Here is a 27,915-nt window from a genome sequence, read left to right as displayed (position 1 = left end):
AGGAGGAGGAGGAGGAGGGGGACTCGGCGGGAGGATGGTGAGTGTGGGGGCCTGCGCCCCTCCAGAGCCGGTCGGTCACCTCCGGCCTCGTCCCCAGGCCCAGGGCGGGGCACTGCGCTTATAGCCAAGTTGGGAATGGGATGGTGCTCAGCTTGCTGTCTGGGTTCTAGGCTGGTTTCAGGGGGCGGCGGGGAGCCCCAGGGGTGTGGGCCCTGGAGGGAGACCTGGGCCTGAGGAGGAAGGCGGGGCTTGCCACGGGTCTGAAGCTAGGGGAAGGGGCTGGAGGGTGCGTGGATGTCCCGGTTGGGAGCCGGGGCTCCATCATTACTCTGGGGACTGGGATGAGGGCGGATCCGAGGAGCTGCGAAGAGCAGCCTCCGCACTCAGGCTTAGATCTTCCCAGGGAATCGGCCTCCTCACGCCGCAAGAAAGTGGGGTCCGCCGGGGCCGGGTCAGAAGCGGGGAGCACAGGGCCAGTGCTACTGCGTTTGAGGTCGTCCTAGCGGTACCCTGGGAGATCGTGGATTAGCGCTCCTGTTCCCGGCGTTGCGCGGGGCGTCTCAGGGGAGGAGTGTAAGTCCCGGGGCGCTGAAGAGGTGCCGCTGGGAAGATACGCCTGGCGGATCTTACGCTGCCTCGGCGTGTGTGTGTGGCGGGCGTGCTTCTGCATCCTGAGCTGTGTATTGATGGAGGCAAATCGGCTGCCCGCGCCCTGGTAGAACCTGTTGGAACCTTCTTTTGCGTATGACCGCGCCGGAGCCAAAAGGTCTTCGTCTCAGCTTGGGGCCTCCAAACTAAAAAGAATGGGAAATCAAAACGAGAGAGTGGGCGGTCCCTTTCTCCGTTACCCCGAATGAAATCTTTCCGGAACTAAATTATGATATGTGACAAATTTGGCCATTGACACTCTGTTCCTTGTTGATTTCGATGAAGTTAATTGGAGGGTGTTAAGGTGAAATTGAGTAGTTTTAGAGCAAGCAAAGAAAAATTGATTTTGAAGCATTTAGAACAGCTTGGTTGTCTTTCCAGCGGTAAAGAGTCAACACTCAAACTTAGAGTCACTTTCCTACCCCACCCCCAGTCTCTTTGACTTATAGAAATGTTAAACCACTTCTATTTATTTAGAGGTAAGAAAAAAGCTAGATGTCCACAGGGGAAAAATATGTACCTTTCGTCAGATTATCCAATGAGTAAATTTTGATAGGACAAAAATCTCAATTGGCTTTACATTGTCAGATGCTAAAGAAGTAGAATTATTTGACCTGAAGTTGCCAATCACATTTCACACTTGCTACACTGCAGTTTTTTTAACCTCGGGCTAAACAGATTTTTACATTTTCTTTTTATTAATCGTTTATACATGAGCTGTCCATTTAAAGGCTAAGTTTTTCTCAACAAATGAATATAAACATAAATATTTACACACAAAATAACTAGAATTGAAATGAAAAAGGCATGCCAACCTATTAGAGAATGAGATGTAATCATAAATGAGAAATGTATGAGAGTAGCCTAACTTTTCCCAGTTTGTTTATCAATTAAGTGGACTGTGTAATTTCATGATTGTTTAACTTATAATTACAGGCCACATTAAATTAAGCACTGCTAATGTTTCCAGGTGCAAACTGACACTGTATACAACACATTGACAGTGTATACAACACTGTTGTATACAACTGTTCTGTTCAGTGATCAAGACAGATTTTGTTTTTATTTTTTCCTAAAATGAACAATTAGAAATTAGGACATTATTTTGAATTCTTTATCCGGTTTCCAAAATGCATTTTTTTCCTATCTCCAAAAGTGCGAGTTATTCTTAGAACTGAAAGTGGAACATGGAATTTAAACGGTCAGTGGTATGATTAAGTGTGTCACACCTCGTATCCCATAGGCCCCCATGGTAACTGTACAACTGAACAGTAAGTCCCAGGTTGTTAGTTTTGGGGTTGTGTTTTATTTTAAACCTTCAGTTATGACTAATACATACTTTTTTAAAAAAAATTGGAGAGTACTGCAACAAAAACCCATTGGGGTTTCTCTGAACATTTAGGGTCAGCCATTTTACCCCTGCCTTATGATTCTAAGTCTTTGGTGAAATACTAAGGTGGCAGTAATTTTAGGGCATAGCTAATTATTGTTATTTAATAGATGACTCCTTCATTCAGGAATTACTTATGGACTAGTTTCTACATGCATGAACCTAGTAGTATTTATCAAGCATATTCAGCATTTGAAGACGGTTCCCAAGATTGTTTTCTGGTCAGAAATGGTCAGTGAAAAGTAAACAAAAAAGACAAAAAACACAACTGTTTTGAGGGCCTACTGTGCGCCATGCTTTACACACATTACCTTGTTAATCTTCCTAACATTTTTTTTCTTTTTAAAAAAATATGTTTTTATTTATTTTAGAGAGAGAGGAAGGGAGAGGGAGAGAGAAAAACATCAATTGGTTGCCTCCCACATGCACCCCAGCCAAGATCAAACCCAAAACCTGGGTATGTGACCTGACTAGGGATCGAACCAGCGACCTTTTGGTGCACAGGATGATGCTCAACCAACTGAGCCCCACCAGCCAGGGCCCTGACAGTTTTCTTGAGATTTGTTAAGTATTGTTCCCATTTTCTAGATCTAGCTGTGCCTGGAGTTAGTTAACATATAGGGAAGTTGAATACAAATCTATGAAACTATAAGGCTTGTAATGTTCTTTTCATTAGGACTCTGGTGTAGTCAGAACCCACATTCTTTCTGAGGAGGTGCCCATATTTTGTTCCTCAAGAAAGATGGTATTTATGTAGTCGAGAGATGAGGAGAAAGAAGACAAAGTTTGGGTGAAGTTTTCCCTATTAAGGCCATCAGAATTCCTGGAAATTAATAAGGTCTTACTGGGAAACACCAGCTTTTTTGTTAGATTAAAGAGGTAAAAATAAATTGAAGTCAGTTCTATTTAAGCTAGCTATGAGGAGTGCATGTACTTGGCAGTTGGCTTACTAATTTGAATATTTAAATTTTAGCTGCTTCTCACAGCCACATACATTTTCCATACACCAACACACTCGTCTTTCCCCCTCCGCTACACTGGTTTCTTTGAATGACCTAGTTTGTATCATTTTAGGTCAGTGCGCCATGCCTCTGCCAGTAGTTGAGTTTAAGCTGATTTTGAGGCAAGTAAAATGTAACACATCTATTCATGATTTGCCTGTAGAAAAGTGTTCAAACATTTTGTGGCTAAGTCAGAACACTTTTGTCCGCCAGGGTGCACCTAACTTGTATATGTGTGTGGTAATAACAATCTATAGTTAACTAAAGTTGTTTCTTAAATTGCCTTTATTTAATGGCATAGGAGTACAAATTCTACCTAGAGATCATGTCTATTTTGCTCACTATTGTACTCGGGTACATTATGGGTATTTAATGATGAATGAATGAATATTTTGACCAAAAATCCACACCTTAAAAATCCATTCCTTCATATTTATACTACAAAACCTAGCTCCATAAAATTAACTTCTAATGTCTGCCTTCCTTAATTTGACATTTAAAATAAAGTATGGACATATATGGATAGAAGCATAGAATAGACTTATTCTGCTCTCTTTCCTCCAGCCTCTTAAATCAGCTTACTTTGTACCTTTCAGGCAGAACCCTAATATCTATAAATATCCTCTTCCCTATTTAGCAAACCCTAGTAATCCTGTGATCCCTTGTCCTCAGTAGTTGGGTTAATATGATGCTGTGCTGTATTTGCATTTGTCTTGCCTAGACCGTGTTTGAGGTGCCATTTATTATTTTGCTGGTAGAAAATATTAGCTCAACTTTCCATTCTCTGTAATTTCACTTAAAGGTAAAGCATGTGAAGTCGTTGTTTCCCAATGAGGAAATTTACCCATTAGAAATGTCGAAGCCTTGTTTTTTATACCATTAGGTTAATAAAGTTTAGCTATAGTTAGAATGGTTTCTTTCTCATCTGTGCTTTGCTTCTCTCTGTTTAAGATGAATAGAAATTATATTTTTCTTTTAATTACTGAATTTCAAATAGAATGAGTATGTAAAAAGTCTCAGCCTGCAGAATGCAGTATTTTTATGTACTAATTTTTCAAAAGAAGAGACACATGAGGAAAAACCTAAAACATTCATTTTGAACCTTGAAAAGAATTTATAGAAAACAGACCTTCTTTTACAATTTCTACACTAGTAAATACTGCATGAGAAGAACTGTACCTGTACTGTTGTTTAATGTAGTAATGGGATAAATTCCAGTTGTTTTAGAATTTTATTGAAAAGATAATGGGGACACCTAACCAGGAACCCAGGAGTAGTACAATGTGTTTTCCCTGTTCTTAGCTTTTTTATATCACCAGTCCCCTGAGGATCTCAGAATTCTAATTTTAACTGTTCTGAAAGGTTAGGTATTATAAATGAGTGATTGCAGTGTGGCTACCAGAAGCCAGGGAGACTTCTCATAAATATACTTTCAAAAAGGAATGGTGTGAAAGTATTCAAGGCCAGAAGAGATGAAAACAGAAGAAATGTCATGCCTATCTTTTTTTGTTAGTTTCAGATCTATTCAGCCTTTCTTTCCCAAATCTTTTGGTATAGAATTTGTCTTTCTGTCTTTAACCATACCTTCCATTTTATTGCGGGAAAATTTTGAGGCATAGAGAGGTTAATGTGGTCCTTAGCAAGTCAGTGCAAATCCAGTACTAGAAATGGTAAACAAAGAGTCTCTGAGGAGAAAGGAATTCTCAATAATTATGCATATTTGCATATCATTGTCCAAAGAGTTGTTGAGATTTATTTCACAGAATTATTATTTGATCAGAGTGAACAGACTGGTTTGAATTATTACCTGACACAATGCATATAAAAAATATAACCATTTTACATAATTCTAATACTCAGTTTGAAGGAGTTTCTGCTTGAGCTGGGAGATTAGATTAAATGCCCTTTAAAATTTGGGATTCTTTGATTCTTGTAACCATGCCTCATTGGAACAAGACTGTCAGGTGCAGGACAGAACAAGTAACTATCTCATAAGATTTTTCTTATGTTCTTAGATAAAAAGCAATATGATTTACTTCCAGCCCATAAAAATAATAATAATAAAAACAAGAAACAGGAATATTAGGTTACTAGTCAAAAATATCATGTTGAATCAAAACTACCCTGTTTTATCAAATTCTTCATCTGAAAAACATAGATAATCCATACTGTGCACCTATCCTGTAAGGGTCTTGTGAAAGTTAGATGATGGTAGAGTATTTTGCATGATGAAGTCCGTTTTTTTTCTTTCAAATTTTATTTATTGTTTTTTTAGAGAAAGAGAGGAAGGGAGAGATTCTTGTATATGCCCTGACTGATTTGTTGTTCCACTTATTTATACATTCATTGGTTGATTCTTGTATGTGCCCCAACCAGGGATCAAACTAGCAACCTTCACATATCAGGAGGATGCTCTAAAGAACTGAGCTACCAGGCCAGGGCTGAATGACGAAGTATTAAAGGTGAACTGAAATAGATCAAGTCTTAAACAGAGAGAGAGCCTAGATACAATTTTATACAACTTTTTTTGTATTTCTTTGTATAGCACCTTTAAATCTTGCATTAACTTGGGTGGATAATTCTATTTAATTCAACAACTATTATCTAGTATCTATCTAGTAAGTTCCAGGCATTTGGGAAACAGAAGCTACAGTCCTTACCTGCAAGAAACTTCACTCTAGTAGAGGAGAAAAATACAAAAGTCAATTACCTTTCGTCTGATATGATGAGTGCTATACTCAAAGTTTATATAAAGGGCTTTAGGAACACGAGTTGGGTAGTAGCTCAGACTCCCAGGAGGTTTGATGTGACTGCAAAGCTGGATTAATAGGAGGAGCAGGAATAAGCCCCGCTATGTATTACACTGCAGAATTTACTAACCTAATTCTGCCAAAACTTAGAAGGGGAAAGCAAGTGAAATAAATGACGTTAAAATAGAAAAGAATAATAATTAAGCTCTCCACAACCAAGAACTTTTTTCAAAGAGAAGAAGATACTCTGATGTTCAGTAATATGAAAGTCAGTGCCCCCAAGTAATCTTTTTTATGGTTGTTCTAGGGCTTACTCTCAATTTTGCGTAAATTGAAAAGTGCACCAGACCAGGAGGTAAGACTCCTTCTCCTGGGCTTGGATAATGCTGGCAAGACTACCCTTCTGAAGCAGCTTGCATCTGAAGACATCAGTCACATCACACCCACACAGGTGAGCACTGCATTGGTCCCAGCTGCTTGTGGGACACATGGAAGATGATAATACGATAATAGCAGCATGAAAGACAAAATGCAAAATACCATTTTGTCCACTTCTAAGTTTTGTTACTGAGAAAAGTCTATACTGTATGAAAATAATCTTATGGTTTCAAAAATATATCAAGGGATTCCATTCACATGAGATACTTAGAGTAGTCAAATACGTAGAGGCAGAAAATAGAATAATGGTGACCAGAGGCTAAAGAGAGAGGAGGAATTGGGAATTACTGTTTAATGGGCACAGAGTCAGTGTTGCAAGATGAAGAAAGTTGTGTGGACAGATAGTGGTGATGGTTGTACAACAGTGCGAATGTACTTAATGCCATTGAACTGTACACTTAAAAATGGTTAAAATGGTATATTTTGTTTTATGTATATTTTTTAACTTCTAAATAAATAATCCAAATAAATATATGTATATACATATGTCAAGACACAATCAATTCCCTCAGATCTAAGTGATACCTTTTTTATTTTTAATTTTTTTTTATTTTTTATTTTTAAATATATCTTTATTGATTTCAGAGAGAGGAAGGGAGAGGGAGAGAGAGAGATAGAAGCATCAATGATGAGACAGTCATTGATCGGCTGCCCCCGACTGGGGATGGAGCCCGCAACCTGGGCATGTGCCCTGACCGGGAATCAAACCCCGATCGCCTGGATCCTAGGTCGGTGCTCAGCTGCTGAGCCACACCCAGCTGGGCTAAGTGATACCTTTTTTAAAGTAGCTTTCTCTTCTCTGATTATGAAATTAATTCATGTAGAAAATACAGAGAAAGTATAAAGAGAACCAACGAGTATTCTGAGAAAAGCCACTGTTAATATTTTAGTGTATGTTTTTCAGACTTGATAAATACAAATATATATCAATTTTTAAAATAAAAAAATAGCCCAGCCTGCGTGGCTCAGCAGTTGAGCTTCAACTCAGGATCCAGGAGATCGAGGTTCAATTCCCGGTCAGGGCACATGCCTGAGTTGGGGGCGTGCAGGAGGCAGCCAATCAGTGACTCTCATCAGTGATGTTTCTCTCTCTCTCTCCCTCTCCCTTCCTCTCTCTGAAATCAATAAAGATTTTTTTTTTAAGAACAAAATAATAAAATAATAATTACCTGTATTTTTAATCCAGCCTCATGAGCCCTCCTCTTTCCCAAGGCTAAACAAGCAGACACGAAGTATAGGCAGTGGTGGTGCTCACTGTAGGAAACTGAAAGCCAAGTCCTGGTTGGAAGAGCTCTAGTCCACTTTTTTAGGCCTCCTTTACTGTTGGAAATGCTGAGAAAGCTTGACCTTGGCCAAGCCTTTGGGTTTCCTAATTAGGGACAGCCCTTTGGTCTTAGTCACTTTAAAGTGTTTGAGCTTTAGAGGTGTTAGCAAAACCAGGGTTATTTAGAATTTCCTGTCACCATACTGTGCTAAGAACTTCGTGTCAGGTTTGAGTATCTGTGCTAGTGTATGTAGTTCACAGCCTGTGAGTTTGACTAATTCAAAACACTTTGTAGAAAAGTCATTTCAACTGCTACCAAATGAGCAATTTTACAGCTTCTGAACAAATTTAATGTATAGCCTAAGGAGGAGCATATTATAGTAGTCTAGCCTAGAAGGGCTGAAAACACACATTAATGTATGAGGATTTCTGCCAGAAAAGGGGCTAAATTTTGTGTGTGTGTTTTCTTTAAAAACAAACTTTTATTGTGTTTTTGTTTTATATTAGAAAAAGTAATAGATGCTCATTATAGTAAACTTAGAAAGCATATATAAGTAAAATTGAGAAACTAAAAATTACCTATAATGTCCATTCATACATAACCACTGTTAACTCTCAGTGATATATGCATTCAATTTTTCTTCTATGTATATATATGATGAGTATATTTAATATAAATTTAAAAGGCTTATAGAGAATATACTGCTTTGTATAATCTTTTTCACTTAACAATGTATGTTGAACATCTTTCTTTTAAATATATTTTTATTGATTTCAGAGAGAGAAAGGGAGAGAGAGAGATAGAAACATCAATGATGAGAGAGTCATTGATCGGCTGCCTCCTGCACGCCCCCGACGGGGGATCAAGCCCACAACCTGGGCATGTGCCCTGACCAGGAGTCGAACCGTGATCTCCTGGATCCTAGTTCAATGCTCAACCACTGAGCCACGCCCGACCAGGCAAACATCTTTCTATGTTGTTATAAATATTAATGCAATACACATCCCTAAATGTTTATACCCACTCATTATTTCCTTAGAATAATTTCTTAGTAGATTTATTTGGTCTGATGACTTAATAGAATTTTAAGGTAGTTGATACATATAGTTGTATTCCAGGATTTACTCTTATTTATTCCCTGCTTCATTTTAGAAGGATTTGATGTTACAAGATTTGACATTTAATATTGTAGTTATGTATAGAATTTTTAAGCTCACAAAAATGGTTTTGTCAATGAGTCAGAATGAAGCAGCCTTTTACAATAAGCCTAAGCCACTTCCCTTTAGAGTTCTTAAACTTCTAATTTATTCAGTCATTGGCATTTTAGAGGAGCCGCAGTCAGTATCCTCCCCAGTTACTCTCTAGTGACTATTTATCCTCAGGGGAAATTGAGTGGCAGTGTTCCTGTACTGCTGCACTGTGTGTTGCTTTCTACGCCAGGCAGTATTGTAGGCAAGCTGCCAGATGAGGCAAATGTTTATGGAGGCATCCCCAGATGCACTTAACTCCAGTTATTCTGGATAAAATGTCACTTCTGTGGTAGCATGCTGTTGATTGGATTTTTCAGATCCTGATTTCACTATATCATTTTTGCAAGAAGAATTTTTTTTTATATTCTTGCTCATGAAATGCCTTCTCTCCGAACCCCGAAGTTCTTGTTAATTTGTTTCTCTGCACACTGACTCCCAGCTCACAATTCTGCCTGCCTCTGATTTGCTCACCTTCCCCAAGGTTCCACCTTGAGTAACTTTTCTGAAAATGAATACTTTATTCTCAGGTTCACTAGAGGTACCTAATAAAGAACAGTTTCAAATGCCTGTCTGTCTGTCTGTCTGTTTGTTTGTTTGTTTGTTTGTTTTCATCGCCGCCTTGTAATGGAGGGCTCCACTTTAGAGCCTGAACATGTTGTTCCCGCAGGCCTACCTTCCTCACTGGGCTCAGACTCCTTATTCACCAGCCTCCCCAACAGTGTGCTGAGTTCAGCTCCTTCCTTTCCCTGAGTAATCGATATGAGGAAATTTCTTTAATTTTGAACTGCTTCTAAAGAATTCAATCCTCCAGATTGTAGCTTTTACCTCTTTTTAAATGTAGCATTTGTCTGTTCTGTTGAGTTTTCAGATTCAGCTTTGGTTTTTTTGTTAGTTACATATAATGTCCTGTTAAATTTTAGCACCCTGAGGACTTATCAGAGGAGTGGTCTGTATTATCAGAGCTATTCCCATACCAAGTTGTCCTCCCCAATTGTGTGTGTGTGTACTCATTCTAGAAAGGGCATCATGTTAGCCGTGACATGAATAACACTGACTCCCAATCTGAATAAAGTAAGCATGTATAAATACATCCCTTTCTTACCTATCATAGCAAACTGTTTTCAGTATTACCAATGTCACATCTGGCAGAGTACGTCAGAACTAGTAAATAACATAGCTGTCCAATGTAACTGTCAGAATTATGATCTCAGAGCTTAATAAAACTTGATGGTTTTGCCTTTCTGTGTTCCAGGGTTTTAACATTAAAAGTGTACAATCACAAGGTTTTAAACTGAATGTATGGGACATTGGTGGACAGAGGAAAATCAGACCATACTGGAGGAATTATTTTGAAAACACTGATATTCTGGTAAGTACCCTGTCTGATGCATTAATTCATAGTCTTTTCTGCTGGGTTAGGAACATTAACACTGTAACGCTCTTTCTTGCCAATAATTCCATTGCCATAACATTAATCACTATGGATTTAGGGCTAGCAGAAGGCTCCATATTGTGAGGGACAAACATCTTTGTATAACTTACATAAGATGTTTTGCTGTTACTCAGTAACAATGTTGTACCCACACCCACCTTGGCAAATAAAGTAATTATTTATTACCATAGTAATTTGAATAGTAGAAGGGAAATCAGAAGATTGTGCCACTAACTCTGTCACCCCAAGGATATCAACAAATCAGTTGTACCCCAAACTGAGCAATCAAGATAGAGTCCTAGAAACAATGATGTATAAAGAATAGTTGAAAGACCTGAGATGCCCTTCCTGGAAAAGAAAACACTTGGAACTGTCTTCAGTTGCTTTAAGAACTATCTTAAGTCAGAGAGATTAGCCTCATTATGAATATTTCTAAAGGACTGGACAAGGAGCAGTTTGGCAAGTATTAGGTGGTAGAGTTTAACTCAGAATAAGGAAGTCTCGGAAACTTTCTGGTCTACAGGTCAGGGTAATTTTAAATCATAAGCTTTAACACCTTGAGGGTAGACTGCAAGGTAGTTAGTTGTAATCTGACCCTGGATTCCACACTTCTCATTTGCTTAGAGTACCTAGGAATTAACAAACAATCCAGCAAAAAGGAGTTTAGAGCAACCCTACGGGAGCTTTTACATTTTGCCAGTACCAGACAGTATTTTGGATTCAGTGTCAACATTCCATTATTTTCCAGTGCCGTTTGAGATTAAACAACTCTTTGGGAGCAGCTGAGTCCCCAGGGTTAGTGTCTAAGGCCTGGTGACTCTTAGCCCTGTCTTCCAGTTTGGCAGCAGCTTGGAGTGGCAGTGGTTGATGAGTTATATTAGTTTGTTTGTATTTAATAGTTTTCCATTGTTGGTTAAAAAGACCTATTACACTAGACTCCGCAGCTGTATTGAGTCTTGACACATTTAGTTGCCCGGTTTAACACTTTTCAATTATCTCTAGAGTGCCATAATAAATTCTTGCTTTAGAGCAGGTGTCGACAAACTGATCCAGCCTGCCTCCTGTTATTCTGTAGCCTGTGAGCTAAGAATGGTTTTTATATTTTTAAATGGCTGAAAAAAATCAAAAGAAGAATAAGATTTCCTCACATGAAAATGAAGGGAAATTCAGATTTCAGTGACTATTTATAAATAAAGTTCTGCTGTAACACAGCCAATGGCCGCTTGTTTGCACACAGGGTAGGCAAATGTAGGTTTACAGCTGGTAGTGCTTGAAACGCAGTCTCTTCTTGTGTTATTATTCTTAATTATTGTTTTTATTTATATTACAACTGTAAATCTACATTTGCCTACCCTGTATTTTCTTTGGTTGCTTTCACACTATGACAGCAAAGTTCAGTGGTTGTGAAAGAGATTGTGTGGACCACAAAAACCGAAAATATTTGCTACCTGACCCCTTACAGAAAAAGATTTCTTTAGATCATTAAATGGTTCCCTAGGGATTTGAAAGAGTCAGGGAAACTCCTAAAAGTGCCAAAGTTATTCTCAGAGAAGATAACACTGAGAACATCTGACTTCAGCTTTATTAATTTCGGGGAAATGACTAAGAAATAAAACCTGAAGTTCGATAGAAAGGAGGCAATAGGCTGTCTTCTGTTTCTTTTAGGGCAGGAAATAACAGCCTTTTGATAAAAATACATCATTTTTTTTTCAAGGTATATTCATATTATTACTAAACTCCATTTACTTATTATCAGTTTTGTGTTTAAATGCAACATAATTTAAACAAAGTAACTCTGTCATCATTTCCATATCCAAAGTGTAGGCCATCAAGTGATATCTCAAACTGTCTCGTGTGTGTTATTTCCGTAACGGCACTCACACCTGAGTATCGATACTTCTCAGAAAAACGTAACTGAAAACAAGTTATCCAGAAACCTTCTGTATTAGTTTCAACTTCCTTTTAGACTTTTGCTCGAGCTATCAATAAAAAGCCACGCATTTTAGTGCCATCTCTTCTCGCCTCTGCCTACCCCTCTGGTGGAGAAATACTTAGGAGCAATAAAATGGCCAAAAGGTGGCAGCAAGAGGGAGGAGGACCAGCAGCAGGAGGAGAAACAAAGAGCCCTCCATTCGCTGGGCAGCCGTGGGGATCGCCCAGAGTGGGCTGAGCTTCCATCAGGCAAACAAACAAACAAACAAAAAGGCCTCTTTCTCTAGGTCTTCCTCCCACAACCAGATAACAATTGCAGAGCAGTTGCCAAGGGAGATGTGAATGGGCTTTGCTTAAAGCATCATTCTGAGTGCCACGGATAATTTTGTTTTAGAATAGATTTATGAAACTTGAGTTTTGAGGCTTTATAATGTTTTAAGATCAGTCAGAAGCACTGTACATGTTTAACTTTATCTGATACTTTCTGAGTATTTTTATGGATTATCAATGTACTTTTAATTTAAAAACATTTTTATGACTAGATTAACAACTATATTACTAAAAAAAAAAAAAAAAAAAAAAAGACAAGGCTATCATTATCTTTATCTCTTGACCAGGAGAAAATAGATACTGCACAGCACTGGGGTGGGGAGCAACCAAGAGACGCGTATACCACTGCAGAAAAACAGATGGCGTATCACCAGACTGGCTGGTGCTTACGCCTTTTTCACCGGGCCCATAATAAATGGGGCGATTGTTTTCTAGACTTCTTCCTGGAATTACTGTGTAGTAATCGTCACATTTTATGAAAATTACGCTAAATGGTAGGAAGAATATATGCATCGTTTAGGAAAACCCTCCTTTTGAATCTTTTAATGGAAGCAATAAATAGCAAGTAATTATAAGTAAAAGTTAAAACTTTCTTCTCATTGAGCTTAAGCCTCTGGATTCTCTGGTATCATCTCTCTCGTCATTTAAACTCTTCCCGTTCCTTCTTACCCTCTCGTGACTGTTTTTCATTACATCAAACCTCTATCTGTGTTTTCAACCTTGTCTCAGCCTCCTCTTTTCTACCCTCAACTCGTTACTCAGAGCCTTTGCTCCCAGGCACATTTTTTCCTGCTTTGTAATTCCTTTCTTGCCCCGTGACCTGCACACAGCCTTCAGGAAGCCCTGGAAGCCCAAAACACCCTCCCAGTGATCACCTGACTCTCCCCCCCTTACATCTTCTTGGACTATTGCCTGAGTGACGAAAATCCTAATCCACTGTAGGCTCCTGAGAAATTCTGATTAGGTCTTTTATACTGAAGTTCACGCTCCCAGTACATTCCTTCTCTCTATATCTATGTTTACCCTCCACCTGCAACTTTAAAAATGGGAGGCTCACTGGTGGACAGCACTGGACTTCTGGGTATCAGTGGTGTGCAGAGCCCATTAATACAGATATTGATGTTGAGTCAGGTGTAATATTAATGACAGAGATAATAAGGCTGCAAAAAAAATACTGAGACCAAACACATCCATCCTTTTTCCTTTATGATTCTCCATGAAAGAAACACAGGTAGAAACATAGGGCATTCTTCAGCCAAAAAGCTGAACTTGGTTCCTGGTATATTTAGCACTAGTGATTCTAAATGAGAGTACGTTAAACTAAGGAATTATAATTGTTTTCTTTCTGAAGAGAGCAAGTCTTCAGGTAGCACAGAATTTGACCTGCGTACAGAAATGCCTACGTGCATATCAGTTTATGTAATTTAAGGCATGTAAAGGTGAGAGTTGTTTTTGTTGTTTTTAAATGAATACAGCAAGTCCTCGAGCAATGTCATTTTGTTCAACATTGTTTCATTATAACATGGATGAGGAGCCCTAGGAACTTAACTCTTGTTTATGTCAGTTAGCCTAAGGTAAAATTGGTTTTGTTATGTGTAGTTTCACTTAAAGTTGCAGAACCTGTTGATGACATTAAGTGAGGACTTACTGTATGCTCTTTTAAAAGACTGTTGTCATAGTACCATTAGTTTAATAACAGTTCTAAATTCTTTAAAGGAAGTTAGAAAATTTGGTAATTTTTAAGATTAGTAACTGGGAAAACATTTAATATGTCATTTAATTTTTTGAATGGACTACAAAATTATATCTGATTTTCTTTTTAAATTTTCATTTGAAGAATTAAAAGAGAACTTTCATAGGAAATTAAAATAATATATTTGGGTTCTGTAACTATAGGTGATTTTCTTTTTTTGGGTCTTTTCTTAGTTTATTATTGTTATAGTATGTTACTTATGCAATAAATAAAATTCAGTGATGGGAGAGAAAGTTTAAGATTTGTAATTTATGATGAATCTCAAGACTTCTCTTACTCTGGCAGAGGCTGTGCCCTTGCTATTTGCCTCTAAGCTCCCAGCAGCCTGTGAAGGTAGGAATGGGATGGAGATCACTGGGTCTCCTGCGTCAGTACATGAAGTCAACTTATAGTTAACACTGCAAACGGTACTTTCAGAGTGATGACCAAAGACTAGGATTTGTAGATGTCTCAAAACAGCATCCCTTCCAGACCATTTGGGATGCAGTGAGGCAGAGTGCCCAAGAGCAACTCTGGATTTACTGGCAGGTAGGCTTGAGTTGGAATCCCAGTTTTGTCAAGTACCTGATAGAACTTGAGCAAGTTACTTAACCTCTTTGGGCTTGTGTTTATGTATAAAATGGGAAAGTAATGCAATCTACCTCACAGAGCCGTAGCAAGGATTAATATGGGGAATCTAGCAAAAATGTTTAGTTAGTGCCCAGTAAATGTGGCTCTTTTCATCCTGCTTGGCTCTACTGACTTTGTATTTTGCAGCTTTGCTGGAGGTGTTTTGGGGGCATCCCCCATTTAATTAACTTGTTATTAATTTGTTAATTTTGCACCCATAGAGGAGGTCATAGTTACCAGCTCAGTGTCTGTGTGCTGTGCTAATATGGAATTGGCTGGCAGGATCGCCCGCTCCTTCCATAAAGGTGCCCTTTCCCACCTCTGCTTGTTGAAGTAACCGTCTTCTGCTTTACAGATATATGTAATCGACAGTGCAGACAGAAAAAGATTTGAAGAGACGGGTCAGGTAAATAATTCTCCTGTTGAGCTATTTCCCAAATAACTGGGTGTTCATTAATCTGTCTTGTAAATGTATGAGAGTGAGAGAGAGATTTTCTTTGTTTAACCTTTGCAGTTTAAACAAGGCAGTCATTCTGGCAAACAGGCAAAAATACCAGTTGCCTAAAAAGAAATTAGTTCAGAATCCTTTAAATAATTTTTTTGATTAAAGCCTTTCAGTTTGAATCAAATTGAATAAACAAGTTATAAGCAAATGGAACTTACCACCATGCCCAAAAGCTCTTCATGCTTCTTCCCGTTCTACATAGAAATGAACCCAGAGCAACAATTCACTTATTATTTCTATGTACATTTTCAATATCAACTTAATTGACCCAAGGGTAACTTTAACACATTCAAAGGGATGGGAAGAAATGTGCAAGCCAAGAAGACTAAAATGCTCTTGTTTCCAAGCCAAGAGATAGGTATACTTTGAACCCAAATATGGCTTCAAATGCAGAGTACATGTCAACATGATTGCACAGTGCAATTTGTGTACACAGTTTTAAATAGAGAAGCGGTGAGCATAGATCATTTTTTGAGTACACTGATAAGAAGCAAAGAGTAAAGTGGGCCTCTTTGGAGAAGCACAATTACATTTTATCGCAGAGTCCTTGGCTTGTGTCCTAAACTACCACAGGTGGCCTTCCAAAGGTAGCAGTCCCCACGTTTATGTTCCTTCTTCCTGGAAATTAGTTTGAGAACTTGTTTCCAGACTCTTAGAGATAATCCTTCTGTACCTTGATCATCACTGGATCATCGCTCATGTGAACTAATGCTAAACATGAGCTTGAAGGTGAAGGGCGTCATGTAACGATCTGCCTCTTGAACCATTGATCAGTTGCCTCCTGTGCACTCCCCACTGGGGATCAAGCCCGCAACCCAGGCATGTGCCCTGACCAGGAATTGAACCATGATCTCCTGGATCATAGGTCGGTGTTCAACTGCTGAGCCACGCTTGGCTAAGTTTTAAATTTCTAATCACAACTTATGTTCTCCCTTAAACAGTGTTTCTCAAAGTATGATCTATGAATCCCTATAGCAGAACTACTATAGGAGAGCTAATTAAAAATGCAAATTCCTGTGCCCTCTCTCAAACTTCCCAAAGTCAGCATCTCTAGAGTAGGCCCAGCAATCTCCCAGGGAATTCTTCCACAGGCTCAAGCTTGTGAGCCACTGCCCTTGAAAGTTGCTAGTTGATCAGCTTAACTGTTTTTTTTCTAACTAGAAGTGAATGGTTAAATATCGTAGCTTTCATCCTTCCCTCCCCATCCGTTCTCAAAATGATCCAGGAACTAGCTGAATTACTGGAGGAAGAAAAGCTAAGTTGTGTTCCAGTGCTCATCTTTGCTAATAAGCAGGATTTGCTCACGGCAGCCCCTGCCTCTGAAATTGCAGAAGGACTGAACCTGCACACCATCCGTGACCGAGTCTGGCAGATCCAGTCTTGCTCAGCTCTCACAGGAGAGGGCATTCAGGTGAGATTACCAGAAGTCTTGGTCACTTGGCAACATGACAGCCGACCAAGGTAGTCTGTCTCATTTGTTGAGCTGATCTAGATAGGAAAGATATGAAACAAATAGCCTTTGATTGGCAGATGAACAATCCAGGATGTGAAGGGAATGGAGAGTTTAGGTCTTTTTGCTTAGCAACCAATGTGATATCATGAACTGTTCTAGGAAAGACAAACCACCCCACACAAGCAGCAAACTATCCCATTAGGTAGGAGGTCAGAACAGAAGACTTAGAGGATCCTTTCTAACTGTAGGATTCTTTGATGATTGGGTTGGGGTTTTTGTGTTGTGTCCCATATTGTGGACACTAAATACATGTACTCCCGAGGTAGCAGAGCCATCGACAATTATGCACATTAGTTATCCTATAGAAGTGTTTTGTTTTTTTCTGTTGGCTGTCTCTACTGCCTTCAGAGTTGTTTCCACTGTCTGTTTCCTGGGAGGCTTCTGCGGACAGAGGGCCTATACTGAGGAACTATATACCAGAGAGCAGGCTCCCCTTCATTTGATACTAATTTGGGGCAGAAAACAGTTGTATCCAAGACAACTGAGAGGCTATATCCTCAAAGAATGATAAACAGGTTCAGCTCTGACGCTTCCTGCCAAGCAGACGCAAACCAGGTGACACTTGGAGTCAGCGCTCTAGGACCACTTCTTTATTCCAAAGCCCTAGCATGCTCCACATGCCTCATTTTAAACATCTGGTGGACCTGCCGGGGAAGCGACACCATGCTGTGAGAGTTGGACAGTACTGCTCTGGGCTGCTGTGGGGGATTAACAACTAAAGAAATGGTGTCTTCCCTCGTTGCCATATGGCATGTGTCTCTAATGGCATGACCAGTTTGCTCTTCTCTGAACTTGGTGTGTTGAGTACGAGCCTGCAATTTGCTTCTCAATCGCTGTTCTGCAGCCTCTTTCCATTTCCTTTCTAATACTCTCCTTCCCTCTCTCCGAAGACATTTGACATTGATTTGTCTTAAAACTGCCTGACTGCTTTTATTTCAAGAAAATAGTCACGTCCTAGAATTATCTCATTTGTTCCATCTGTTTGCTGCTTGATTTTTTTCTTTTTGTTACACAAACAACCAGGGCTTGTCTCTCTGATTGGCTTTTAGATCCAAGAGCAGACCAGTCAGCACAAGACAAGCACTCCTTCCTCTACAGCCCTCAATACCCCCACCCTCCGAAGCTCTCTTGCAAGTGTGTGTGTGCAGGCTCTAAAATAGCCAGAGATGACCTCAGCCACCTCCCCCAAATGGATGCTTGAGCTCTGTGGGGCTCTCTGTGAGGTTTCGGTTTAGGGAGTCTTATTTATTTCCTTCCTTCCTTCCTAAACTCTGGTTATAAAAGTAATGTATTCTCATTGGTTTTTGGTTTTTGTTTTAATATATCTTTATTGATTTCAAAGAGAGGAAGGGAAAGAGAGAGAGAGAGAAACATCAATGATGAGAGTTGTCATTGATCAGCTGCCTCCAGCACACCCCCAACTGGGGGTTGAACCTACAACCTGGGCATGTACCCTGACCGGGAATTGCACCACTGTCTCCTGGATCCTAGGTCAATCCCCTGGATCCTAGGTCGATGCTCAATCGCTGAGCCATGCCTGGCTGGGCTGTATTCTCTTTGTTAATCATATAAAAGTATATAAAATTTAAAACTGTAAAGTTCTTTGCTTCCCCCTAATCCCACTTGACAAAGGAACTATCATTAATAGCTTTATTCTTCTTAAGTCTCCTCTAGAAAATTATAATGACATATGTGATTATAGATCTCTTAAGTTTCGAATTAACTGCATTTTTCAGCTTAATTTAGGCAGGTCCAACAAGTATACTACAGCCCAGGATGTTTTCAAATAGGTAAACTCGAATCATTTTATTTAGCTTCTCACTTTTTAAAGAAAATCAAATTTTGCCTAAGGTATTTTCCTCGACTGTGCATAAGATGGCCTTCATGAGGCCTAAGGTGATTTGGGTATGGATGAAGCCTTCTTGTGTTTGTAGAAAGCACTTCAGCAAGAGAGCTCTGCCTGTCTAAATGGTTTAGAACACAAATATAGAGAGGAGAGAACATCTCGAGGTTGGGGGCTCTAAAGGCGGGACTAAAGAAAATAAACACATTTTGTGTGCCTCCTTCTAAGAAAGTGGGAAACTGCAGCTCTGTAATCTTTGTTCACTTGGCCAGAGTGTTGAAAGGAAGGAAAAGCAAAGCTGGAATTAACAGTGAGGTCCTTGTTTCTTCGGCTAGCCTTAAGCAGGGACTAGAGTTTATCTAAAATCAGTATTTTTCAGTAGAGGCATTCAAGTCAAGGGGACTTCTTCATCTGAGCCTGGAGGTTGGGAGGGAGCTCCAGTCATTGTCTTCCCAGCCCCCACCCTGCCACACCCCAGCCTGCCAGGGGAGGTTACAAGGAGAGAGCTCTTGGTTCCTAGCTGTGTAGTCACCATAGAAGTGGAGTTCCCTTTAAGTCACAGGATCTTTAGACCAAAAAAAGAAGCACTCAGCTATTAGACAGTTACAGAGTGGGGAGGGCTTTAAAAGCAATCAGTTTAAATCAAGTGAGACAACCATGTATGTTTGGATTTTGTTAAAGTTCTTAGATCTGGGACCTTCAGCAACCAGATTCACAGGAAATTATAGCAAGAGAAATCTAACAAAGAACTGTGAGTGGGGGAAAAAAAAGATTTTACATGGAGGAGAAATAGTTTGAAGGTCACTTAATTAGTTTAGTAGATAGTACCATGGTGTATAGAATTGGGTAGTTAAGACTGGGATTTCAAGGTTAATGAGATTATATCATGGTTAATAGAATGATATAAATTTAGAGAATTTAACCATTATTTGAAATGAGTTATTTAATAAAAATGTTAATTAAGAAGGGAATCTGCCATCTATTGTCCTTTAATGGTAGCCTTTGGGGACTACAGAAAGGCCGTGGAGTTCTCTGTGCAAGTATTTCATTGTGAGGCTCTGACTGACCGTGCCCCTCCCTCAGGTAATGCCTGCGGCCTAAGCTCTTTCCCACTCAGCCAGTGTCTTGGTTTTTACTTTAGAAAGAGTCACTTAGTAAGAATTGTTTTCCTGCATTGCCTAGTTCACATTCAGGCCTTTAATGATTATTATTAATTAAGGTTTTAAGTATTCCTAAAAATGAAAGACTTCACTAGAAAAATATCCATAAGATCACTTTCAGGCACGGATACTGTATAATAATTACTAAAATTCCCTAAATTCTTTTTTTTTTTTTTTTTAATCCTCACCAGAGGATATTTTTTCTATTGCTTTTTCAGAGAGAGTGGAAGGGAGAAAGAGAGAGAAAGAGATATCGATGTGAGGATGTGAGAGAGACACATCGATTGGTTGTCTCCCGCACGGTTCCCAGACCAGAACCAGGGATCGAGCCTGCAACCAAGGTACATGCCCTTGGCGGGAATCGAACCCGGGCCCTTCAGTCTGCAGGCCTACGCTCTAACCACGGAGCCAAACTGGCCAGGGCACATTCCTCATCCTCCCTCTCCACCCTCCCCTCCCGCTGCCCCGTGAGAGCTGGTCAATAATGGACGGAGCTATGAAAATGATCAGACATTAAATGGGTCAGATAACATCTGGCACCACCACTCTAATGACCCTGAAAGAAAAAATGTACAAAGGTTAAAAAAAAAAAAAAGACCTGGATTTTCTGTTACAGTTTCAGGTGTTTAGAGACAGTGCCTCTCTTTATATTGTGCTTGTGTGTATGTGTTTAATCAGAATGTTTGAGAGACCCATCTTATGCTGATAAATAACACCCTCAAGTGAGTGAGTTGAGGGAACAGCCAAAGATCCGGTAGACAGCGAGCTACACCTTCTGGACTCATCCATCGGGCAGGTGTATCACTTCCCCTTAGCTGAGTAGCTTAAACACATGATTTAAGGTTATGGAAGTTAGTGATTCCTGGGATGGGTTTCAGATTCTTGTTCTACCTGATGTTCTGAAGACAAATATGTGCCGTCTTTACAAGGACAGGCAATCCCATATGTTGTTCAACAGCCCCTGTTCTGGGTGTGGAAATTGACTTCTAAGGGCTTCAAGGGAGTTCAGAACAGGTCTTTCCTTGCCTGATTGATGGTGACCAGGAGGCCAGCCCATCGTGTAATTAAAGCAGGCTTTCATGGGAAACTGTCAAGAGCAGAGCATAGGTAAAGGGCACTAGAAGCTGAAGGAGAACATCAATCTTGGAAACCCTGCCCTGCTGAGAGGCCCAGAGTCCAGAGGAGCAATCAGAAGAGACCCAGTTATGTCACATAGATGAAGGCAGAAAAAAGAGAAACTGAACAATGTCTGGCAGGGAAAACCTGCAGCCCCTTAGCCAGACTGCCTTACAGACATGGAGGCTGTCTCCCTCTGTGCCCTGGGGCTGGGCCAGGGTTGCTAGGGCCTCTTCTAGTGTCTAACAGCTAGCCCTGGGACTCTCTTCTTTTCCCGTGGTGTCTAGGAAATGGTGAACAAAGGATCTGGCTTAGAGCTGGAGAAAGGTAGAGAAATCAACCTCTCTTCCACTTACAGATCTGAATTTGAACCCCAGACCACAGCTGTCCTTTGCTGTTGTAGTGTCAGGTGTTTGAACACATTTTCTCTCTAAAATATCATGAGTGTGTGTATATGTGTTTAATTAAAATTGTACTGGAATAGAATTTCCTTTCAGTATAGAGAATCAGCAGTATCAACCTGGTCTCTAGCCTTAGTCGCCACAGAAACCTGCCTACACCAGTAGCTTTGAACTAGCAGAAAGTCCTCGCGGGTATTCCTCTCCATGCCCCACTTCATGCTCACCTTTTCTTTTCACATCTCTCCCACATTCCCTGCCTTCTTTCTCTAAACAGGAGCAATGGTCCAGCTCGTAGTCTCACCTACCTAGAAAGGACCACTAGCAGCCGGAGCCATGGTGTGTGAGCTCTGCATCAGAGTGTGCCTTGCAGGTGAACACTACACACTCGCTAGCCCAGCTTCTTGTTTTGTTCCTTTTTCCTTGGTCTAGGGGACTTTTCCCTTAATATACCAACAGAATTTCGGTATTTTTAAATATGACATTTACCACTTCTTTCTAGGCCTGGCATCAGTTATTTTTGACTCCAAGTGTACATGGAATTGCTTATCTGCAAGTCAGGCCTCAGGTTTATTTTTGAATTTTCAAACCTCTCTATAGACTAAGAAAGCAAGCTCGGGACATGCGATTTTGCTACCTTGCTGGTGCAGTGCCCTTTGTCACTAGAAAAAATATTAATAGCAAGCAATATTTTATGTATGCTGCATCCAGCTGCTCCTTGACCCTGGGGGCCAGATGCCACAATGGGATAGGCTGCATTGCTCAGCGAGGGCTGGAGCTCCTCGTCTTAAAGCAATTACTGATATGACGTGTAGTCCTCCTGGTGTTGAAAACCAGGCCCACCCAACCATGGCTGTCACTGCTTCCTTCCAACCATCAAGCAGTGATGGACGCATTGTACAGTGATCAAATGAAAAGGAGCAGTGCAGTCAGAGTCCACTCTCCATAGAAAGGGGCATCATGCCTTTAATCCTGGACCGCTGAGAGGATTTCCACCCCTATGGTTAGGGGCAGCCTTATATTTTTCCCAGTGGTCCTGTTAGGGGGTAATATCATGACATGGCAAAATTTATTTCCTCTTCACAAGGCCAAAGCTCAGTATTTGAGGTTCAGTGTCTCTCTTTAGTCTCTATTATTGAATTAAAGCTAATCAATTTAAATTCAGTTTCAGCAAGGTTGGCCGGGGGAGGTGTGGAGGAAGAAAGGGGAGGACTACTCATGCCATAATATTGTCATCCCCATGACGAAGATCAGATGTGCAGAAATTTGGTCAAACCAGTTTTTAACAATAAAGGTTCAACCATTAAACAAACTTATGAGTTCATTTCCTTCTTTGGAGGCAGAGCAGTAACCTACTTCAAGTAAATGATCACTTTTTCTCAGTCGTCTGTTTTAAAAAAACAAAGCCTTGCCAAACTAAGGCAAGAGTGATGTGGAGCACTAATTTAAACCCAAGAAGCAGAAGGTTCCGCCTCTTGCTATGATGTTGTCTCTAAATGTAGAGTTCCCACTGGAGGTAGTGGTCTTGGTGGAGCATTAATATGCTAGGATGTGCAGCAAAGTAAATATGCAGCTTCCACACTTAGAGATACCTGGCAGCCCAGGAATCTTGAGAGTTGAGTGGCCAAAAACAGCCTTTGGCACCTTCAGAGCTGCAGCCAAGATATGCAGGAACTTGGCCTGGGGCCACCCCAGTCTCATGCCCCTATAGTCAGTTGGGAGTCCTAAGGAAGAAATAACTGGAATTGTTCTTTCCCAACTTCAGGGTGTTTCCCAGCTTCACTCTAAGCTTGAGGCAGAGCTCCTCCCTCCAGCACTTGTCCACATTCACTGAGAAATGGTAAATGGTTGAAGAATATGGGTGCTGGAGCTAGACTGCCTGGGTTCACAGCCTGCCTGTGCCACACACTAGTCTGTGCTCCCGTTTCTTCCTTCGTAATGTGGAAATTAACGTACCTACTTCACAGGGTTGTTCAAGGATTAATTAAAAAGATATAAATTAAGTATCTACTGTAGGCCAGACACCATGCTAGGTTCTATAAACACAACCTCAAGCCAATCTGACATGGACCCTCCCTTCAGGGATATGGGACAACACTATTATCTTTCCTTTTCTGTGGGCAGCTTGGCACAGCTTGTCCCTAATTTGATTGGAGAGGTATTATCCCCATTACTATTGGCTCCCCGACAGCCCCTCACCTCCAGCTCGTGTTCTCCTCTAGGTAATAGCAGGAAGGGTACAACTCCCCCACCCTCCGACCCTTCAGATCAGGGCAGAGCTGCCACAGGGCTTGGCCCCTGTTCAATCTCCCTGTGATTCCCACACTCCAGGTTGCTGGAGGCAGCTGCCCAGGCTCAGGGGCCAGCAGGACAGCTGGTGGGTACTGACCTCTGAGCGCCCTCTGTCGGCAGGGCCGCGGCTGGGAGGGCTTTGCGGCTACTGGCCCTCAGACATCTGGAGGACTTGGCGCCTCAGCAGGGCTCCCCCATTTAAATCCCCTCTGCCTCCATAACAGATAACAAGGAGAAAGCTGCCCCCACCCTCCACATTCTGCTTCGGGGTTCCTGCAGCTGAGTAAATATTTTTTCTATCTCTTTGACTGTATTCATGGTTAGTTACATATAATAAAAAGAACCAAACCCCCTGTAATCAGTCATAAAACAAGGGGGGGAAACTGTATTCATATAGTGCGGGAATACTGTTGATTTCTCTGAGAAGATGAGTTGGTGAAATATTGCGAGTCTCTAGAGGAGAAAATAGCGAGACACCTTTGACAGTATTTGTGCGGGTTCCTGAAGAGGGAAAGTGCCACCTAAGTGCTGAGCTGCTCGGCTTTGAAGGCAAAAAGAGGATGCTTATCTTACTCATCCCTCTTTTATTTGTAAAAATCTTTTCTGTCTCCTGGCAGGTGATCATTTTTTTTCCTGGAAACCAATTAGCTACTAAAATTAAACATGCTTCTCTTTAAATTAATCCTTTTCATAAAATGGTCTTAAAATTGGCCTCAGCTTTTCAAATCAGTAGCTGACCCAGTTGTAATTGGAGATGTATTTGGAGGCCACCTCTCTCCCACCTCGGCGTTCCACCTCCCTTGTCCCCACTGCTGCCAGGTGCTGTCCACCTCCGGGCCACGACCAGCCTCATCTTGGCAAATGCCTTAAGGTCTGCTCCAGACCAGCCATCAGATTATCTGATTCTCCTGGCCAAGTGTTCCGATGGCAACTGGCAGAGTTTTAATCGCTGTAAATTCAGGTTATGGTCAGATTAACCAGGAGATAGGGTGCCTGCTGGTTGTTTTGCAAGTGATGTATTGTTTATGGGATTAATGCTCCGAACGGCCAAAGGTGTCAGCTGATATTTATTACTGTAAGCTGGCTCAGCTGTTCAGGTTCAACCACTAGCTCCGTGGTCCCAGAAAATGCAGGGCTCTTCATGTCATGTATGTCCCGAGATGGGCAAATGTGACGGGGACCTCAACAAGCATGTTACAGATGCAGGGGAAAGGGATTTGTGCAGGATCCTTCTTTGATTTTTTTTCTGAGCTTCCAAAGGAACTCTGCACACCTCTGAAGGTCAGAAAAACTCTAGGGAAAGGGAGAGTTTTCAGGGGTGGCTCCAAAGGGGGGTTGAAAAGGAGGTCATCTCTAGCAGGCCTGGCATCCAGGAGAAATCATGCCACCTGCCAGGTGGCTGTAGGTATTGTGTGGTTTTTTACCTCTGTCCCTCTCCAGCCTTCTAAGAAAGGACACTTTCAAGGTCACTGTGCCTTTAAGGGAACCTTCTCCCCGGTCCCTCTGCTTGGTAGTGCTTAAAGCTACAAGAATCAGGCCAGGCCCTTCTAAACCTCTCTGTAGTGCGGCAGGAAGAGAAATAAATGCACATTGCCTTAGTGTGTGTCTAGTAACACACACTGCAGTTGGTTTGTTTTTCCAAAAAGAAATTTAATTTAACCCAAGTGTACACTGCCACACTGTAAACACACCGGGGCACCAGGAGGGTGGCTTATTGAATTTAATGCCCTAGCAAAGGTCAGCTTTTAGAAAAAGCCAAAAATGGCTGGAATCTTTCCTGATAGCTCCTCAATCAGGCCTTGGATCCAGGCAGATGTGTTTATTTTTTCAGAGGGAGTTCCTGAGGACCCATCTCAAGTTCAGACACTGGGCACTCCCCCTCCCATCTCCCTCCTGTGCTCTCAGAAGCCTCCCTCCTCCTCCCCAGGAGGTCACTATCCCTGGTCACCCAGGTGGGCCCCTAGGGCAAGGAAACTCCCTGGAGCTAGAGGTTGGGGAGGGTGGACTCCCGACCCCCACCCCCCACTCTTCTGGGCTTGAGTGTATAGTGCCTTTCTTATAACTAACACTGCCTTTCTCTGCCCATTTCCCTCAAAGGACGGCATGAACTGGGTCTGCAAAAATGTCATTGCAAAGAAGAAATAAAATCTAGACGAATGGAGATGCAGGAACTTCGGGAGCTGAATTCTGTCCTGAAAAACACTAATTTGCTGCTTTCTGACCAAATGTTTTTCCATCTGTGTACAGCTACAGCTGTTTGAAGAGAGGGAACAACACAGTTTAAAAAGAATCCCCATTCCAGCAGTAGATTTAACTGATCTCTGAGGTTCAGTATCATTTTTCAAATAAAGGAATTATATTATTTCCTCTGCATAATTGAAATAGTATTAAATGTCTCAAAGCACATGATTAGAAAATGAGATCTTTTAAATGAGCAAGAGATTGCATTGCAGTTCAGACAATTCCAGTGGGCTTTTTTTCCTTTCAAGAAAGAAAGAAGAGGGAGAGAGGAAGAAGCAGCTTATGCTGCATTCATTTATTTACTGACCTGTCCCCTACGCTCTCCCCTTGGTTTTGAAAGCACAGACAGTGTTTGCTGGTGTGGTCAGTGATTTTTACCATCACCAACTGAGCCAGGGCTGCATTCCGTTGGGAGGGAAGCTGCGGGGGGGAGGGGGGGCAGATGATTAAACCATCTTGTCATGCAGGTAGGAGACTGTGTATGTAATCCTCACCCTTTGGAGAGGAAAAAAAATCCTGTCTTGCAAACAAGTCACCACATAAACAGCCCATCCCCAACCCCCCAGCCGGCCACACAGGGAAGCAAATTCTTAGGACTTTTGGCTGTAATGACATCTGGAATGTAAGGAGAGGTGGGAGGTTTAATTCCAGAAAAATTACAAGGTCCTTAGCCCTCACATCGAGGGCTCAGGCTAGCATAAACAGGCTCTCTCCAGTTCAGTGGAGCAGGGAGCAGCCGACTCAGATTAGCTGGCTTCTCCACAGCGGTCCTATAGAAGGGATTTCTAAAGCTCAAAGAATTCTGTGTTTAAATGATCACAATAGGCCATTGCTATCAGATTTTAAAAATAAATGCAGCTTTACCATGAACCTGCTCCACTGAGAAAAGGCAGGCAGATCGATTTTTAGAGGAGATCAATTTTTACAGTGCTAGCAACTTGGTGGTGTGGGACGCTCATGGGCGGAGAGGGTTTGCTGCTGGGCCACTCCCAGGGAAGCCAGAGTGACTGCAGCTGCCCATCTCCCCTGCCTCTCTCCAGCAAAATGTGTCCTCTGTTGATTGATTGGAGAGGACTGGAAGGAGACTTCTCCTGCCCCGTGTTGCAAAAAGAGCTTGTTTTCCTGAGTCTTAAGAAACCCCAAGCTTCAAACATGAAAGCCGGCCAGAGCATCTCCCAGCTCCTGAATTGAACTCTGTTCTGGTGCCTGAGCTGAGGGGTTTTCAGAGAATGAATGAGAGACTGTCCAGTGGCTGGCTGGTGGGCCTCAGGAGGCCAGCTGCCTTCTCATCCCAGGAGGTGGCCCTTCCCAAACCCACCGAGGCATGTGAGCCAAACAGAGGAGCCACTCCAGCCCCTGGCCCTCTGTGCCCAGCTTTTCTGGACAAAGTTGTGCAGGTGAGGCTGAAGCATGTCCAGCCTTAAAGGCGTTCTGGGGTGAAAGCCATGAGTGCAGACATGAACAGGCGCCCCAGGGTTCCTGTGGACAGGCCTGTACTGACTTGTAAAACAAAAGAAGGCGAGTTTTTTTTCAACCACGGAGCTACCTGCTTCCTGCTACCTCCTTCTCTGGCTTCTCTGGCTCACCCAAGGGCCTCTCTCACTTTGAACAGAGGCAACAGAATCGCAAGGAACCAAAATCCCCCTGTGGTCAGGCTGGAAATGTGGCTCTAGCACTTGAAAATGGGTTTTTCCTCCAAACAGTGCACCAGGGATTCGAGCTGAGGGGCAAATGCCTGCTTTGAGGTCATAACTCTGCAACAATGTGCTGTGGAACTTTGATTCTGACAGTGGATGGTCTGTAAAATACTTCTGTTCTTTTACCACCAACTTAAGGAACTGTTTGCAAGAGTCCTCCCCAGGCTGGGCCAGCAGGCAGAAGCCACTCCCCTCCTCTGATAAGAGCCTCCCTGAATGTTCAGATTTGCTTTTCAGCTAAAGACACAGTGACATAGTGGGTGTCACAAGCTTTCATCTTCCCTTTGAGCCCTGCTGAACTCTCCCGGGGGCTCACGGGGTAGATGAGAGAAGCCTGAAAAATGCAGACTTT

The 27,915-nt window shown here is 41.6% G+C and overlaps 1 protein-coding gene across 1 annotated transcript; it reads left to right on the top strand.

Moving 5' to 3' along the window:
- Positions 1-15: 15 nt before the first annotated feature.
- On the top strand, positions 16-26,001 carry ARL3 (ARF like GTPase 3). The gene is made up of 6 exons (XM_016220002.2): positions 16-37; positions 6,097-6,240; positions 9,995-10,111; positions 15,154-15,204; positions 16,529-16,714; positions 25,723-26,001. Exons 1-6 carry the CDS (start codon positions 35-37, stop codon positions 25,768-25,770), a joined length of 549 nt encoding a protein of 182 aa, XP_016075488.1. The 5' UTR covers positions 16-34; the 3' UTR covers positions 25,771-26,001.
- Positions 26,002-27,915: the final 1,914 nt, after the last annotated feature.

This window comes from Miniopterus natalensis, chromosome 14 (assembly GCF_054644295.1).
Source record: "Miniopterus natalensis isolate mMinNat1 chromosome 14, mMinNat1.hap1, whole genome shotgun sequence".
Taxonomy (NCBI): domain Eukaryota; kingdom Metazoa; phylum Chordata; class Mammalia; order Chiroptera; family Miniopteridae; genus Miniopterus; species Miniopterus natalensis.
The sequence above is the reverse complement of the archived record's forward strand: the minus strand, read 5'-3'. Positions and strand labels throughout refer to the sequence as shown.